The 13,403-nt window shown below is 34.8% G+C and overlaps 1 protein-coding gene across 1 annotated transcript in view; it reads right to left on the bottom strand.

Annotated features, from left to right (window-relative positions):
• LOC109086120 (ubiquitin carboxyl-terminal hydrolase 24-like) overlaps positions 1-13,403 on the bottom strand; it is a 59,330-nt gene that overhangs the window by 16,897 nt on the left and 29,030 nt on the right. Inside the window, exons 21-42 of the mRNA XM_042747039.1 lie at positions 13,209-13,320; positions 12,897-12,973; positions 12,673-12,813; positions 12,526-12,579; positions 12,327-12,442; positions 11,364-11,430; positions 9,516-9,626; positions 9,121-9,219; positions 6,912-7,085; positions 6,377-6,462; positions 6,140-6,248; positions 5,837-5,995; positions 5,193-5,290; positions 4,970-5,065; positions 2,761-2,989; positions 2,522-2,684; positions 2,287-2,442; positions 2,129-2,199; positions 1,892-2,052; positions 1,627-1,688; positions 215-406; positions 9-123 (exon numbers count right to left, since the gene is read on the bottom strand). Of these exons, the coding sequence (XP_042602973.1) occupies positions 9-123; positions 215-406; positions 1,627-1,688; positions 1,892-2,052; positions 2,129-2,199; positions 2,287-2,442; positions 2,522-2,684; positions 2,761-2,989; positions 4,970-5,065; positions 5,193-5,290; positions 5,837-5,995; positions 6,140-6,248; positions 6,377-6,462; positions 6,912-7,085; positions 9,121-9,219; positions 9,516-9,626; positions 11,364-11,430; positions 12,327-12,442; positions 12,526-12,579; positions 12,673-12,813; positions 12,897-12,973; positions 13,209-13,320 (2,648 nt within the window). The remainder of the gene's footprint in view (positions 1-8; positions 124-214; positions 407-1,626; positions 1,689-1,891; positions 2,053-2,128; positions 2,200-2,286; positions 2,443-2,521; positions 2,685-2,760; positions 2,990-4,969; positions 5,066-5,192; positions 5,291-5,836; positions 5,996-6,139; positions 6,249-6,376; positions 6,463-6,911; positions 7,086-9,120; positions 9,220-9,515; positions 9,627-11,363; positions 11,431-12,326; positions 12,443-12,525; positions 12,580-12,672; positions 12,814-12,896; positions 12,974-13,208; positions 13,321-13,403) is intronic.

Below are 13,403 nucleotides of genomic sequence, written 5' to 3'. Positions count from 1 at the left end.
CCTCTTACTTTGGGTGAAAGTCGTGGATAGATGCTGTAGTGCTAGATGAGCTGTCACTGTTCAGGATGATACGAGACGCTCTGAACAGGAAGTCGTCCAACAGCTGCTGGATCAGAGAAGGACCTGCAGCACATTAACAAGAAGATTTGTTTACTTTACATCCGGATCTCCATATGCATATCACGCTGTCATATTTATCTGAAAAGTGGCTGACCGAACTGCTCTTTCTCACTGCCGCAGAGGGACAGCAGGGTTTTAATGAGGCGCAGGTGTCCGGCCAGCAGGATGTTGTCAGCCTCGCTTGTCTCCAGCTCGTTGGTCCAAGTGGGCTCGAAATTATCAAGCCAGCTGATCTCGTCCTCCAGCATAGCCGCAGGACCGATCTGAAGCTGCTCCATTTCTGATGCTGAGAACATGAAACATATAAGGCTGAGCTTTTCTAAGGGATTGCACGAGACTAAAGCAAGTGACACTTCCAAGGTGCTGTATGTAAGATTTTGACTCTACTAATGCATAAAAATATCATAATATGTTTGCAGATATTTAAGAAACATGCTAAGTTAACATACTTGTTTATCTGAAAAACAATGTTACAGTCAGTTATTCTCCTTTGAAAATGTGCGTTCCGGGCTGGAATGTAGGAATTTGTTTTGGTTTGTGAAACCCGCCCACTACCAGTTTACCCAATTGTATTTCGGAAACCCAGGTTGCCAGTTGGTGGAAAACACAGCGTATTTCATTTAGTTCATTGTCAAGTGTGCTCGTTCCTGTTTGTGTTGTCAATCTGGCAACCTGCCTGTGTCAAGCCTGAGGAGGAGGGGCCGGATGAAAAACCCTCTCCAATATTTTGAATTTGGACTGCAATACCTAGTTCAACCACTCTGTGTCAATCCTACATACAGCACTTTTATAACTTACATAGTGGGAACAAAACAGGATTGAACAAATGGCTCAGTGAACTGTTAAGCTGACGTTAATAAAATATTGATAATCTCATATAAATATTGATCAAGCTTTTTATTTAATGCTTCATTCATTTTCAATATTTGCAACCCTGTTACCATAATCAAGAATATAGATTATAAATTATGTAACTGGTCTTTTCTAGTAATAAACAAATGCCTTAAACCAAGCAATCATTCAAGAGGGACTATCAAGTCTGGGACTAAGTGTTGATTAAGTAGTTGAAGAAGGAAAAAAAAAAAACAGAATGGTCGAGAGGATATATATATATATATATATATATATATATATATATTTTGTATACAATATACATGGGTAACATATATTTAAATACCGATAACATTACAGTCATATTGTTTGTTGAATGTTATTATTTTTTCAACAGGGCTGAAAGTAAACAAAAATGTGGGACAAAATGTTGAATGTTATTATTTTTTCAACAGGGCTGAAAGTAAACAAAAATGTGGGACAAAATGTTTTCGCAATTAAATTAGTTAATAATTACAATTAACTTTCACTACAATGAACTACAATTATTATAATCAAAATTATGGGATAACTGTGAATAATCAGAAAATAAATATTGGGAGACCAAAGCATCTTATTCATGAAAACTGACATTTATATGATAAACTTAATTTGACAATAAGGCAGAACACTCACTGGTCAGGTCATCCAGTAGTTGGCAACGCAGGTCAAAATACTCGGTGCATTGTGAAAGCATCCTAAAAACACCATCATCAGTTGATTTTAGTAGATATTCAGAATTGCACAGCATTTTTAAAGTATAGACAGTGTTTTAATTACTTTGTGGGCCTGATACAGTAAGAATATCATTTAGGTCTCATTTGCCATTATACACTTAGAGAAATAAGATTTCTAAAAGGTCTCCTAAGAGACAAAGAATCATGTGTTTAGTGTGTCTGACCTTTGGTTAACACCCCTCATGATGCTGGTAGGGGACCAGAGAGGAAGTTGGGCTGTCAGAACCACCTTCAGCAGGAAGAGGTTGGGCTTCTGGAGGTCAGGGTACGCAGAGGTGTCCGACTGACTGAGAGTGTACAGCTGATCACACGCCACGCGTCGGATCTGTGAACAGAGGAGATCAGATGTTTGGACTCAGAAGTCACAGTTAAGAGACAAGTTAATTTGTACATACACTGACCTCTCCACTGGACGACCCCAGCAGAATATCGATGATGAAATCATTCACAGAAGGCAGAGTGTAAAATGAAGCTTGAAAAAGAACAGGGAACAAAGTGATTGTGTAAGTGTTTTGATTTTTGCTGACTTTATTTCACATCCTGGTGTTTATTTTCTTACATAGCTGTTGGCAGCGTAGCTGAAGGCATGTGACGAGTAAAGAGAGCGCTTCTCGTGCAATAATAGTGTCTTTGATAGACACACACAGCTGTTTGACACATATCCCAGCCTGCAATGTGGTGACCTCTCCCTCACTGCTCGAGCTGCAGTTACTTCCTGCAACACACACGAGCACAAACATTTAGACGCATAAGTCCGACTAGAAGACAGACTATAGTGTTGTTTAGAGTCTCACCTGTGCTGCTGACCCTGCTGCGGACACCCAGAGGAAGAAGCGAGTTGGTCGTCTCTCTGATTGGCTGGCTGCTGCCAACAAGGTCCAGTCGGCCTGCAGCTGCCGCCCAGGTGAGCCTCATGAAACACGTCACTGTGGATGTGAAGTCCCCCACCTCCATTGTCTGAGATGACAAACCAGTGAAGTCAGATAGGGTTGGAAATAAATCACTTTTTAAAGCATCGGATGTTCTCTCGCACCTGTATAGCGACACGGGCGGCTGGCATGATTTCTTCCACTCTGATGGAGGATCTGTCAGACATGGACACCTGCCTGTAGGAGGACTTCTCTGGAGTTCCACAGACGGAGAGCTGTCGGCCGCTCTGCCGCCCGGCGTTACGGAACGGCCGAGAGGACAGAGTGTCCAGACCTTCCTTGCTCAACTCCTCGTCGAGCACACTAGGCATAGCCTGCCCTACCAGCAGGAACCTGCAGGGGGAGACAAAGAGCAAGTCCTTCAACAAAGGCTAAAGTCAGAAGAATGACATGACCTAAAAATAAAAATCTAGTTTAATTGAACAATTTACCTCGATTGCGATTATTGAACAATTAGGGATGTAATGATTCACTCAACTCTCGTTTCAAGATTTTGATTTCACGATTCGATTTTCTCACATTTTTTTTTTTTGACAAAATGAGATCCGAAGACATTATACAATAAATGAAAAGGTGTCATTTTATTAGGCTATTGCTGTACATTTCTTTGTGAAATTGAAATATAATAAAGCTAAATTGAAATTTTAAAACAAACCCCAAATCGAACAAGTTACACAAATAAGAGATACAGAGATACATTCTTATAAGCTCCTACTCCCATTGTATCGTGATTCGTTTAGCATCTCAAGCGATTTGAATCGATTTTCAACCAGCTCGCGGTACATCATTACGTCCCTATGAACGATTATAGTTCAATATAGTCCATAGTTTCATAGTTCAATAAAGGTCTGTACTGTAAATAAACAACTATTTTTTTTTTCCTAATGAAAGAGTGTATTTCTTAGCTTTCATTTTTGCAAACAAAATAAATGAATATTACCATGTCAAAAGTAGAAAATAACCAGCATCTCTTGCAAACAAAATACATTTTATATAGTGTCATGTGAAAAGTACAAAATAACTTGTATCTCTTCTTAATTAATATTATTTTAAATTACGCAATGTGAAAAGTAGAAAAAAATAGAAGCATTCTCCTATTCATTTTGTTCATAAAAAGATGTATATGCTTATCTAGAAGTTTTCACAATAGTCTTAGGCTTACATTGACGCATTTTAAACTGAAATCATGACTGTTTTATATTCTAGGGGTGTGAATCGGCACTGGTTTCACGATTCAATTCGATTACGATTATCATGTCAACGATTCGATTCAATTCGATATCACGACGCGTCACAATGCATCATATTTTGTGCATTTGTATTAAATTAAAAAGGAGGCTACTTTTTAAAATAATTATGCTAATTAATTTATTAATCAATCAATATATTAATTATTGTTAAGAATTAAAAGTAAATATATAGCTTCAACACATACAAGCAAATACAAGTAATAAAGTGGGGGGAAGACAATCACAAGTGATAAACAAAAAGACCTTTCAGCATCTGGGAGGGCTTTAAGTATCGAAAGTTTACAGATAATCATAGTTATGGGTTTTTCTTTTTTCTCAGCATTACTACCATTTGATTATTACTGATGAGATCATAGACGCTGGCAGCTTTAATAGACTGCATTCACATTAATGCACAGATCTATTTTTACTCATATCAGATGTTTTGTTCTGTTCTGAAAACATAACTGACTGTATTGTGTTTACATCAATTTCATATCATAAAAGTAGATGTAAGTGCATTTAACCGCAGCCGCGAGCTTCAGAATGATGAAATGAAAGCATATCTAAAGTAAAAGACTAAAATTACAGTGAGTGGAAGCACTGTCAAGCAATGCGCACGTGTCTCGCAGCGCATATTCTGTGCAATGAAGCCCGCCGCATTTGTCTCTAGCACACACACACACATTCTGTAGGAAAATAAAGAGTACATTTTTAATACTCGCGTGACATGCGCGTATGCAAATGATGTCATATGCTATAATCGATTATGGTCTATTACTGCATTGATGCAGAATCGTCCACGTCCGCATCGTGATGCATCGATTAATTTCAACACCCCTATTATATTCTGAAATATTATTAATACATTTCTTATGAACCATGGAAATATGGCAAAAAGTCTATGGGATGTTATCAAAGACACGTTTTAATTTTCATCTGCATCAATAAATGACCCAAACAGAACACAATGGTCTTTAAAGCAATATTATTATGCTGCTCATCACTTGGAGTGCTGAATCCAGTGAACAAAACAGAGAAACAAGGAAAGAGAAGACAGCCAGACTGATAAATGAGACTGCACCTGGCCAGCTGCAGGCAGATGGAGTAGACTCCTTGTCTGGTCTCGTAGTCCACCTCAGAGGGGATAGAGTCTCTCTGCATGACGTTAACCACCAGACTGAGACAGAGAGAGACAGAGTATGCACCGCTGAGATTATTAATGATTAAAATACACAGCCACATTACGACTGCAGAATTAGCAACATGAGGACCCGTGTGAAAGCGGGAAGAAAGCAGACGGCTACCTGAGACCTCCCGCTTTGAGGAAGTTCTCACAGAAAGATTTGACACTGGTCTTTGCCATTTCATCATCAGATGTGGGCATCAGCTTGGAGCTCAACACCTGTAAGGAGGAGAGGGGTCAGGTGTGTGAATATAGAAAAAGCCTAAAAATGATTGTTCTCGCAACAAATGGTTTTATTTAAAAATTCATTTTTGCAAACCCTGTTACAAAAATGTGGGAATTTATATACATTGATATTTATTTCATGGCAATAAATATAAATAAATAGATAATATTATATACACTACCATTCAAAAGTTTATGTTTTAATATATTTTAAAATGTAATTTATTCCTGTGATGCAAAGCTGAATTTTCAGCAGCAATTACTGTCCATTTAGTGTGACATGATGTTTTACAAACCATTTTAATACCCTTATTTGCTGGTCAAGAAAAAATACACTTATTATTAATGTTCAAAACAGTTGTGCTGCTTAATATTTTTGAGGAAACTGGGATGTATATGTAGAAATAGGTAACAAGGTCGAAAATTAAGGTTTCAATCATCTAGATAGTTTGGGATCAAATGTTGGTTTGTAATTTTTGATAAACTGTTTTCTAATTACAACTTTGGTAACAGTTTGATCAAGAAAAATGATTTCAATACCTCCAGGTTATAGAGAACTCTGAATGTAGACATGCCAGGGGCAGATGAACGAAACAGAGACTCCAGGATGGACGCGGCACTCTGCTGGTGCTGCTGTTTACTGGACAGAGATGGAGACTTCGAGGCTTGAGAACCAGAACCCAGTGTAAACAGAGTTTTCTGATGGAAGAGAGAGAAATAGAGAGTTATACAATGATCAGAAACATAAATTTAACTAGGTAGAAAAAAGCTGAACTTGCTATCTAATCTTGAACTGACACATTTATGCACTTTTCTCCAAGTTAAAGAGTGGCTTTCAGGTACCTGGTGACTCCAGACACTGGACTCTTTTGGCACAAAGTTATCGAGAGCGTCCTGCACCTCTGGGTCAGTCGGGATAAGCAGCAACAACTTCCTGACACGCAAAGTTATTCTGGACAGGCACAAGGTGGCCACACAGTTATTACAAGTCAAAATGAAATCACAAAATACACACAACATACGCCCGCAAAGTGAAAGGAAAAATCAATCACTAAATGAATAAAGAAAAAATAGGTTTACCTGGGTTCCTCCAAATTGGCGAGCTGATAAAGCATCTCAAAGACATTACACACCAACGCCATGACCACACCAGGAAGAGATTTCTCCTGCAATCACACACATGAAGATAGTTAAGTAAAATGATGAGGATAATAACTTATGATTTGAGATAAACTACTGGTCAGATTGGGTTTTGTCTTTTTTTTTTTCTTTTGTAACAAAAACTGTTGTACTATTTCAAATAGATGCTGTTCTTTGAACTTTTTATTCATCAAAGAATCCAAAACGTTTTAAACAGCACAACTGTTTTCAACAAAAAGCACGAAATTAGCATATTAGAATGATTTTAATATTACTGTTTTTCATGCATTTATAATGAAAATAAATACAGCTTTGGTGAGCATAAGAGACAAAAGCAAAAAATCTAATAGAGCCTAAACTTTTGAAGGGTATACTGTGTATTACCTACAAAAAGGCATAAGCCCAGTTAAAGAACCCACTGCACCTGCACAATTGTGTCAGTGAGTTGTCAGTCCAGTGAGTGAATGTACTGTACCTGCTCCAAGGCATACGCGGAGTTAAAGACCCCACTGCTGCTGGAGCTGGCGGAGGCGGAGCTGTCCGCTGAACTGCCTGATGGAGTGCCTGTTCCTGAGCTCTTCACCGTCAGACTCTGCTCATCAGAGAAACCCAGCTGATTCAACAGCTTCTGGTCACGATTCATTGTCAGCTAGAATTAAGAAAGAATCCATAATACAAACAAAAATAGGTTAATATGAAGAGCTTGTTTAATAGTAAAGTTTTATAAAAATGCTTAAAATATTATTTTTTATTTTTTTTAAAAACGAAACATTTGAAAGTTTTGAAGTTCAGACTTCTGTAGGCAGTTATTTCAAAATGCCAAATTATTGGCCATTTTAGAAACAAATCTTTTAACTAAAACTTAAACCAAAACTTATACTATTAAAAAAAAAAAAAAAAAAAAAAAAAACATTTTTGTTAGTGGAAATAACGATAAAATAAAATAAAATAAAATAAAATATAAATATTAGATTAAAAACAAACAAAAAAATTTGAAATGTTGCTCTGGCAACAAAATGAAGTTAAAGTACTAAAATAATTTAATTCAAATTAAACTGATATAAGGATCAATGAAAACAATTTGGAAATATATTTAATAGGGGTGTAACGGTACACAAACATGACGGTTCGGTATGGTTTTGGTACAGCAGGAGGAAAATATACTAAACATAAATTAAGTTTTTTTTATTAAAAAAAAATTTTTTATTAATTTTATAATAATATATTAAAATAGTTTTTTTTTTTTATTACAGAACAAGTTGCTCTTTCTTTAAATTAATTCAATCATAATTAAAAATGTCTTTAAATCTACCTCATAAAATAAAAAATAACAAAAACAAAATCTATAGGTCTAAACATCTACCTCAGCTTTAATTAGAAAAAAAAAATTGTATGCAAATATGTAAATTCAATGCAGTTTTTAAATTAACTTCTAAATTATAGGCTACAATTTCTATGTGTTGTTGAAATATAATTATTAATACAGTGGCTGTCACAACTTGTTTCATAAAACATTTATTTAAATGTACATTAAAAGATTAAGATTACACTAACAAGTAAAGTAAAATATAGTAGTTGGTTATGTAGACTAGTCTAATATTTCGCGAGATGCTCATTTCTCTGGTGAACTGACGAGCCGTGGACACTGATGACTTGCCTGAGGTAAATAAAATGCTACGTGACATTTTGTTTACATCTCTCCGTGAGTGAAACACTGATGTGCGATTACATGAGGCATGAGATGTTAATTCATCTTTATTTCACGTTAAAACTAGAAATAAAGAAGAAGGGATGATCAGAATTGAGGCGTTTACAGCAATCTGTCTCGTCAAAGAGCGGCAAAAAGGCATTTATTGTTTGAATTTCCTGAAAAAATTGAATGATTTGTTCGTTACACATGTTCGTACCACACCGAAAATTTTCGGTATGAATACATGTACCGTTACACCCCTAATATTTAAAAAACAAAACCTAATAAAATTACAAAGATAATTCAGATCAATAAAAACTACAATAGCATACAAAAACACTAAAATAACAATGGTCAGTAGTCATTATCAATAAATAAAATCATCTCTCTCTATAACAAGGAAAACTAGTCATTATCAATAAATAAAATCACAACTTAAAAACTATTACATTTTTGTTTGATGAACAAGACCTGAAATAAAAAAATTATAAGGAAATACTATATATATATTATCATATAAATAAAATATATATATATGATTAAATGAAAATTAGACATCTTACCTTGAAACAAATTTAATTAGTTTACTGTAAAAAAAAAAAGAACTACTTTACTGTAATAAAACTAAAATAAAAAAACAAAAACAAATTGAAACTATTTGGAAATATTTAAATATCTAATAAAAACGACAAAAGCATATGACAGAATTACTAAAAAATAAACGAAAATTAAAATAAAAACATAAAAATAAAAGCGTATTCAAAATATTAATAAAAACGAAAATAGTACAAAACACCAAAATAACACTGGTAACAATAAGCAATACAAATAAAGAATGCTTATTGTTAATTATAATTAGAAATCGGTCGGAGAACCAAGGCTCCACATGCGTTCATAATAGCTGCCACATTCTCACCGAGTGCTGTAGGAGTGTTTGGCACCTGTGCGCCGCTCAGATATGACTGCGACCTATCACAGTAAGTGTTTGACTCACCATGCTGTCATTGGCAAATATCTGCACATTGTCCACCGGACAGCTGAGCTGCTCGGCTATCTTCCATCTGATGCTGCCTATGGTCTCGTTGCTGTGGGCCTGCACACATTCACATCAACACAAACACATAAGGGCCGTTTCGATTCATCCATTCAAATCAGACACAGCAAATTCCAGTCAGTTGAGTCACGATCACCCAATAGACTGTTGTTTATTAATATCACATTTGGTTTCTCACGCCGAACCTCCACCTGCTATTTATCAATGCTCCTCTATTCTCCAAACAGGGACAAGGTATATCAAATCTTCTATTTATATCAACCCTGTTTACAGTCTGTCATAAGAACTGCAAGAAGTGTGTGTGTGTGTGCGTGTGCGTGTGCGAGAGATGTTACCTCCAAGGTGAATGTGTCTTTGGTAGATTCGTAAGTGATGTGAAGTGTAACAGGATGGCCGTGGAAAGACGCTCCATGAGGTAGAATAGTTCGAGGAACAGAATACAGGTCCTGAAACAGATCCAGCGGCACAACAGTCAATACCATGTGACCTGGAAACTCATTTTCCATTTCAAACCAGTGTGACGATATAATAATTTATTATGTATATATAAATGCACACACATACAGTATATATTTTGACAATATTTTCACATATATATTTATATTCATATAAATTATATTATATATAAATTACATAATAAAAATATACAGTATACGCACATATATTATGAGAACAAAAACTATAATTTAGGATGCGATTAATCATTTGACAGCCCTAATTAAAACAGTTAGTAGTTATTTTAAATTCTAGTAAAAAAAAATAGTGTATATTAAATAATTAAGATATCAATAACAGGAATATAATCTAATGTGTATGTTTTTATATTACATATAATATATTAGAATTATTACTAAAACATGTAAAACATGTAAGTATGCATTATTAAAATATATAAAATTATACATTGAAAAAAAAAAATATATATATAAATATTTATATATATATATATATATATATATATATATATATATATATATATATAGATATATATATATATATATTATATATATATATATATATATATATATATTTCTCCTGCTTACTAACAAGCAATTGGACCACTTTCCTGAGGTAAATGTAACATTAGATAAGCTCCTGCATTTTTCACAGCAATACATCTGCCCTTTCAAATCATTTTTCCATGAATAAGCATTTCAATGAATTGACAAATGAATTTCAGCAATACACTAGTGAGCTTCATATTACATGATTTACTCAAATTCATAGATTAGACAAAAGTGCTACGGTCCAAAAGCACTTCTTGCACCACATGTCTGTCAATAACCGACCAATTAGCATCTGTTAGACTGAACGGGTGTCAAAATGTCTGCCTCTCTCTCTGAATGTGCGCAGGAATCAGCACCGTATCAGATCTCTTTTGCTGTGTTCTGGTATGATTATTCCTGAGTGCACTAAATGGCGTGACAGACTCTATGCCAGATTTCAGCATGGAACTGAACAGCTGGAGAAACGGGGAGATGGTGAATGTTGCAGTCAACCAATGATCAGACTTCATCATTCCACAGCTGCGAGTCTGACAACTACCTAACACATTAAGAGAATTAATTAGCAAAGTCTGTCGTTAAATGATGTTGCTACATTTGACTTTTACAGCTTGCTGGTTCCTTCGCTGAGACTGACTGATGCTCTCACACAGAGATCAACTGTAAGTCATTTAAGATAAGTATTAATGCATTAGTCATAGGAGGTTGAATACAAGATGAATTTGAGCAAATAAAGATTTGTGCTCCGATATGCAAAGCAGTGGAATAACTGACTGTCTGTGTGTGCGTGTGCACTGGTTTGGGTGGTTTATGGGGACACAGATTTGTTTAATGATATGGGTATGACAGAGGTATTACAATGTGATGTGGTTTATGTCTGCCTATGTCCCAGTAATTCAAAAGTCTTACAAAACATACTAAATGGTGTTTTTCTGAACATCTAAAAATGACAAAATAACAAAATAAAGTTTTCTGTAAAGGATAGGTTTAGGTGTTATGGTTTAGGTATTATGCCTATGGAGAGTCCCTGTAAACCACAAAAACCAACGTGTGTGTGTGTGTTTGTGTGTATATATATATATAAATAAATAAATAAATAAATAAATATATATATATATATATATTATATATATATATATATTATATATAATATATATATATATATATATAGGCTCTCACCTCTATTGTGATGACATAACGCTCTGCCAATAACAGAAGTCTCTCAATGATCACTAGTTTACTGGACCTAAGGACAGAGATGGTTATGAACTTCAATAAATTTTCAAGTAATACATATCAATCTTGATATAAAATGACATCAGTCTTGATATTAATGACATCAAACTCTTTCTGAACAACCTTCAGATCAATTAAGACTTTAATGTTCCATAACACCAATGCAACTAAAGGACAAAGTATTAAATGTGGGATTAATGAGTTGATAAAGATAAAATAATAATAATAATAATAATAATAAAAAAAAAAAAAATAAAAAAAAAACAAAATAAAAAAAAAAAAAAAAATAAAAAAAAAAATAAAATAAAAATATATATATAACAAAAACATAAAAAACAAACAGAATAGAACAATAAACAGAAATTAATACAACAAAATAAAAATAATTAGAAGACAATAGAACACAAAAAAACAATACAAACAACAAAACAAAAACAGAATAGATCAAAGAAATCAATACAACAAAACAAAAACAAACAGAATAGAACACAAAAAATAAAATAAAATTAATACAACAAAAAAACAACAACAAAAAACAGAATAGAACACTAAAAACTAAAATAAATACAACAAAAATATAAAAACAGAATAACACAAACACAAAAAATGAATACAACAAAAAACAACAAAACAAAATACAAGACAAAAAGGAAAAAAATCAATAAAACAATACAATAAAACAAAACAGAAGGCAAAACAAAAATCAATACAACAAAAAAGCAACAAAACAAACAAAACAATATCTGTACATAGTCCCTTCTGTTCTAGCTTTGGTACGGTTTAAGTTTAATAAAAGTAATGTAAAAGTGCTTTACTTAAGCCAATGAAAATGCAGCCAACAACATCAGCTGGATCTCATCAACTGATCTGAAAGCTGCTCAACTGGCCTCAAACTAGTCCTCATACCTGGATGGAGACTGCACTGATGTGGCCACCGTTGGCATAGCAGTGGCTGTCAGCATCTTTGTTGCCCGGGTAACAGCATGTGTGAGGGTTGGGCCGCCCAGCGCAGAGCTAGCAGCCTGTGTGTGATGTAAGAATGAATTTTATCACAATCATCATCACAAGGAGGGGGAAAAAAAAAATGTGACAGTGTAACACTCACCTCCAATCTCTTATAGCAGTCAGCAATGAATTTCTTATGAAGAGATACTGAGTCCTGCAAAAAAATACACAAAGAAACAGAGAAAATGTTAATTAACACCAAATTTTGAAATAGCAACACTCAAAAAATGAAGTTTTGACTGTTTACCTTCTTCATTTTGGGGTTGAGGTTAATGTAGCTGTAAGTAATGATAAGCTGTATGGCTTCATTAGCGATGTCCTCGTCTGGAGATTCCATCGCGATCCTCCAGATGAAGTCCATCCCAGCCAGATCCAATCGCTCCACACACTGAGAGACACAATCATATGTTTTCACCGGTCAAGACGGGATTTTCTGACCAATTTCATTGAGAACAAGCAGGAATCTCATACCAGTTGTGTTCCCTGCCGTTTGAGACGGTGGTCACTGAGGTTCACATTCTCAAAAAAGGTCTTGAAGAGGTTAAACCCTGTAAAACATTGATGAAAGACCACAGAAAACTCACACACTCATAGTACCCCTTTATGCAACTTCACCCTACAGTGCTAACAAGGCCTTTTTTTTCTGTGGTAAATTTAGCACAGTAAGCGCAGTGGTTTCCTGCAGATGTACAGGAGACGTGCAATACTTCAATGTGCTATAATGTGGAAATACTGTGGTTTTTAATTGGAAGCAGTGAGTGAACTCTGTGGCTGAGCTTTTACCGTTCATAGTGATCTCATAAGGCTCCAGCTTGAGGATCTTCTCTTTAAAGAGCTGCTGTTGAACGTCACTCTCTAGATCATGCTGTCCCTTAGTGAACCATTCGAAACACATCTACAGCAAAGTTGAACACCATCAAAACTACATACTTTGTCACAATAACAAAAAATCAGCAGTTAGTGAGTATTTGCAACACC

The sequence above is a fragment of the Cyprinus carpio genome, chromosome B20 (assembly GCF_018340385.1).
Source record: "Cyprinus carpio isolate SPL01 chromosome B20, ASM1834038v1, whole genome shotgun sequence".
Classification (NCBI taxonomy): Eukaryota; Metazoa; Chordata; class Actinopteri; order Cypriniformes; family Cyprinidae; genus Cyprinus; species Cyprinus carpio.
Note: the sequence above shows the minus strand (reverse complement) of the source record. Positions and strands in the feature narration are given on the sequence as shown.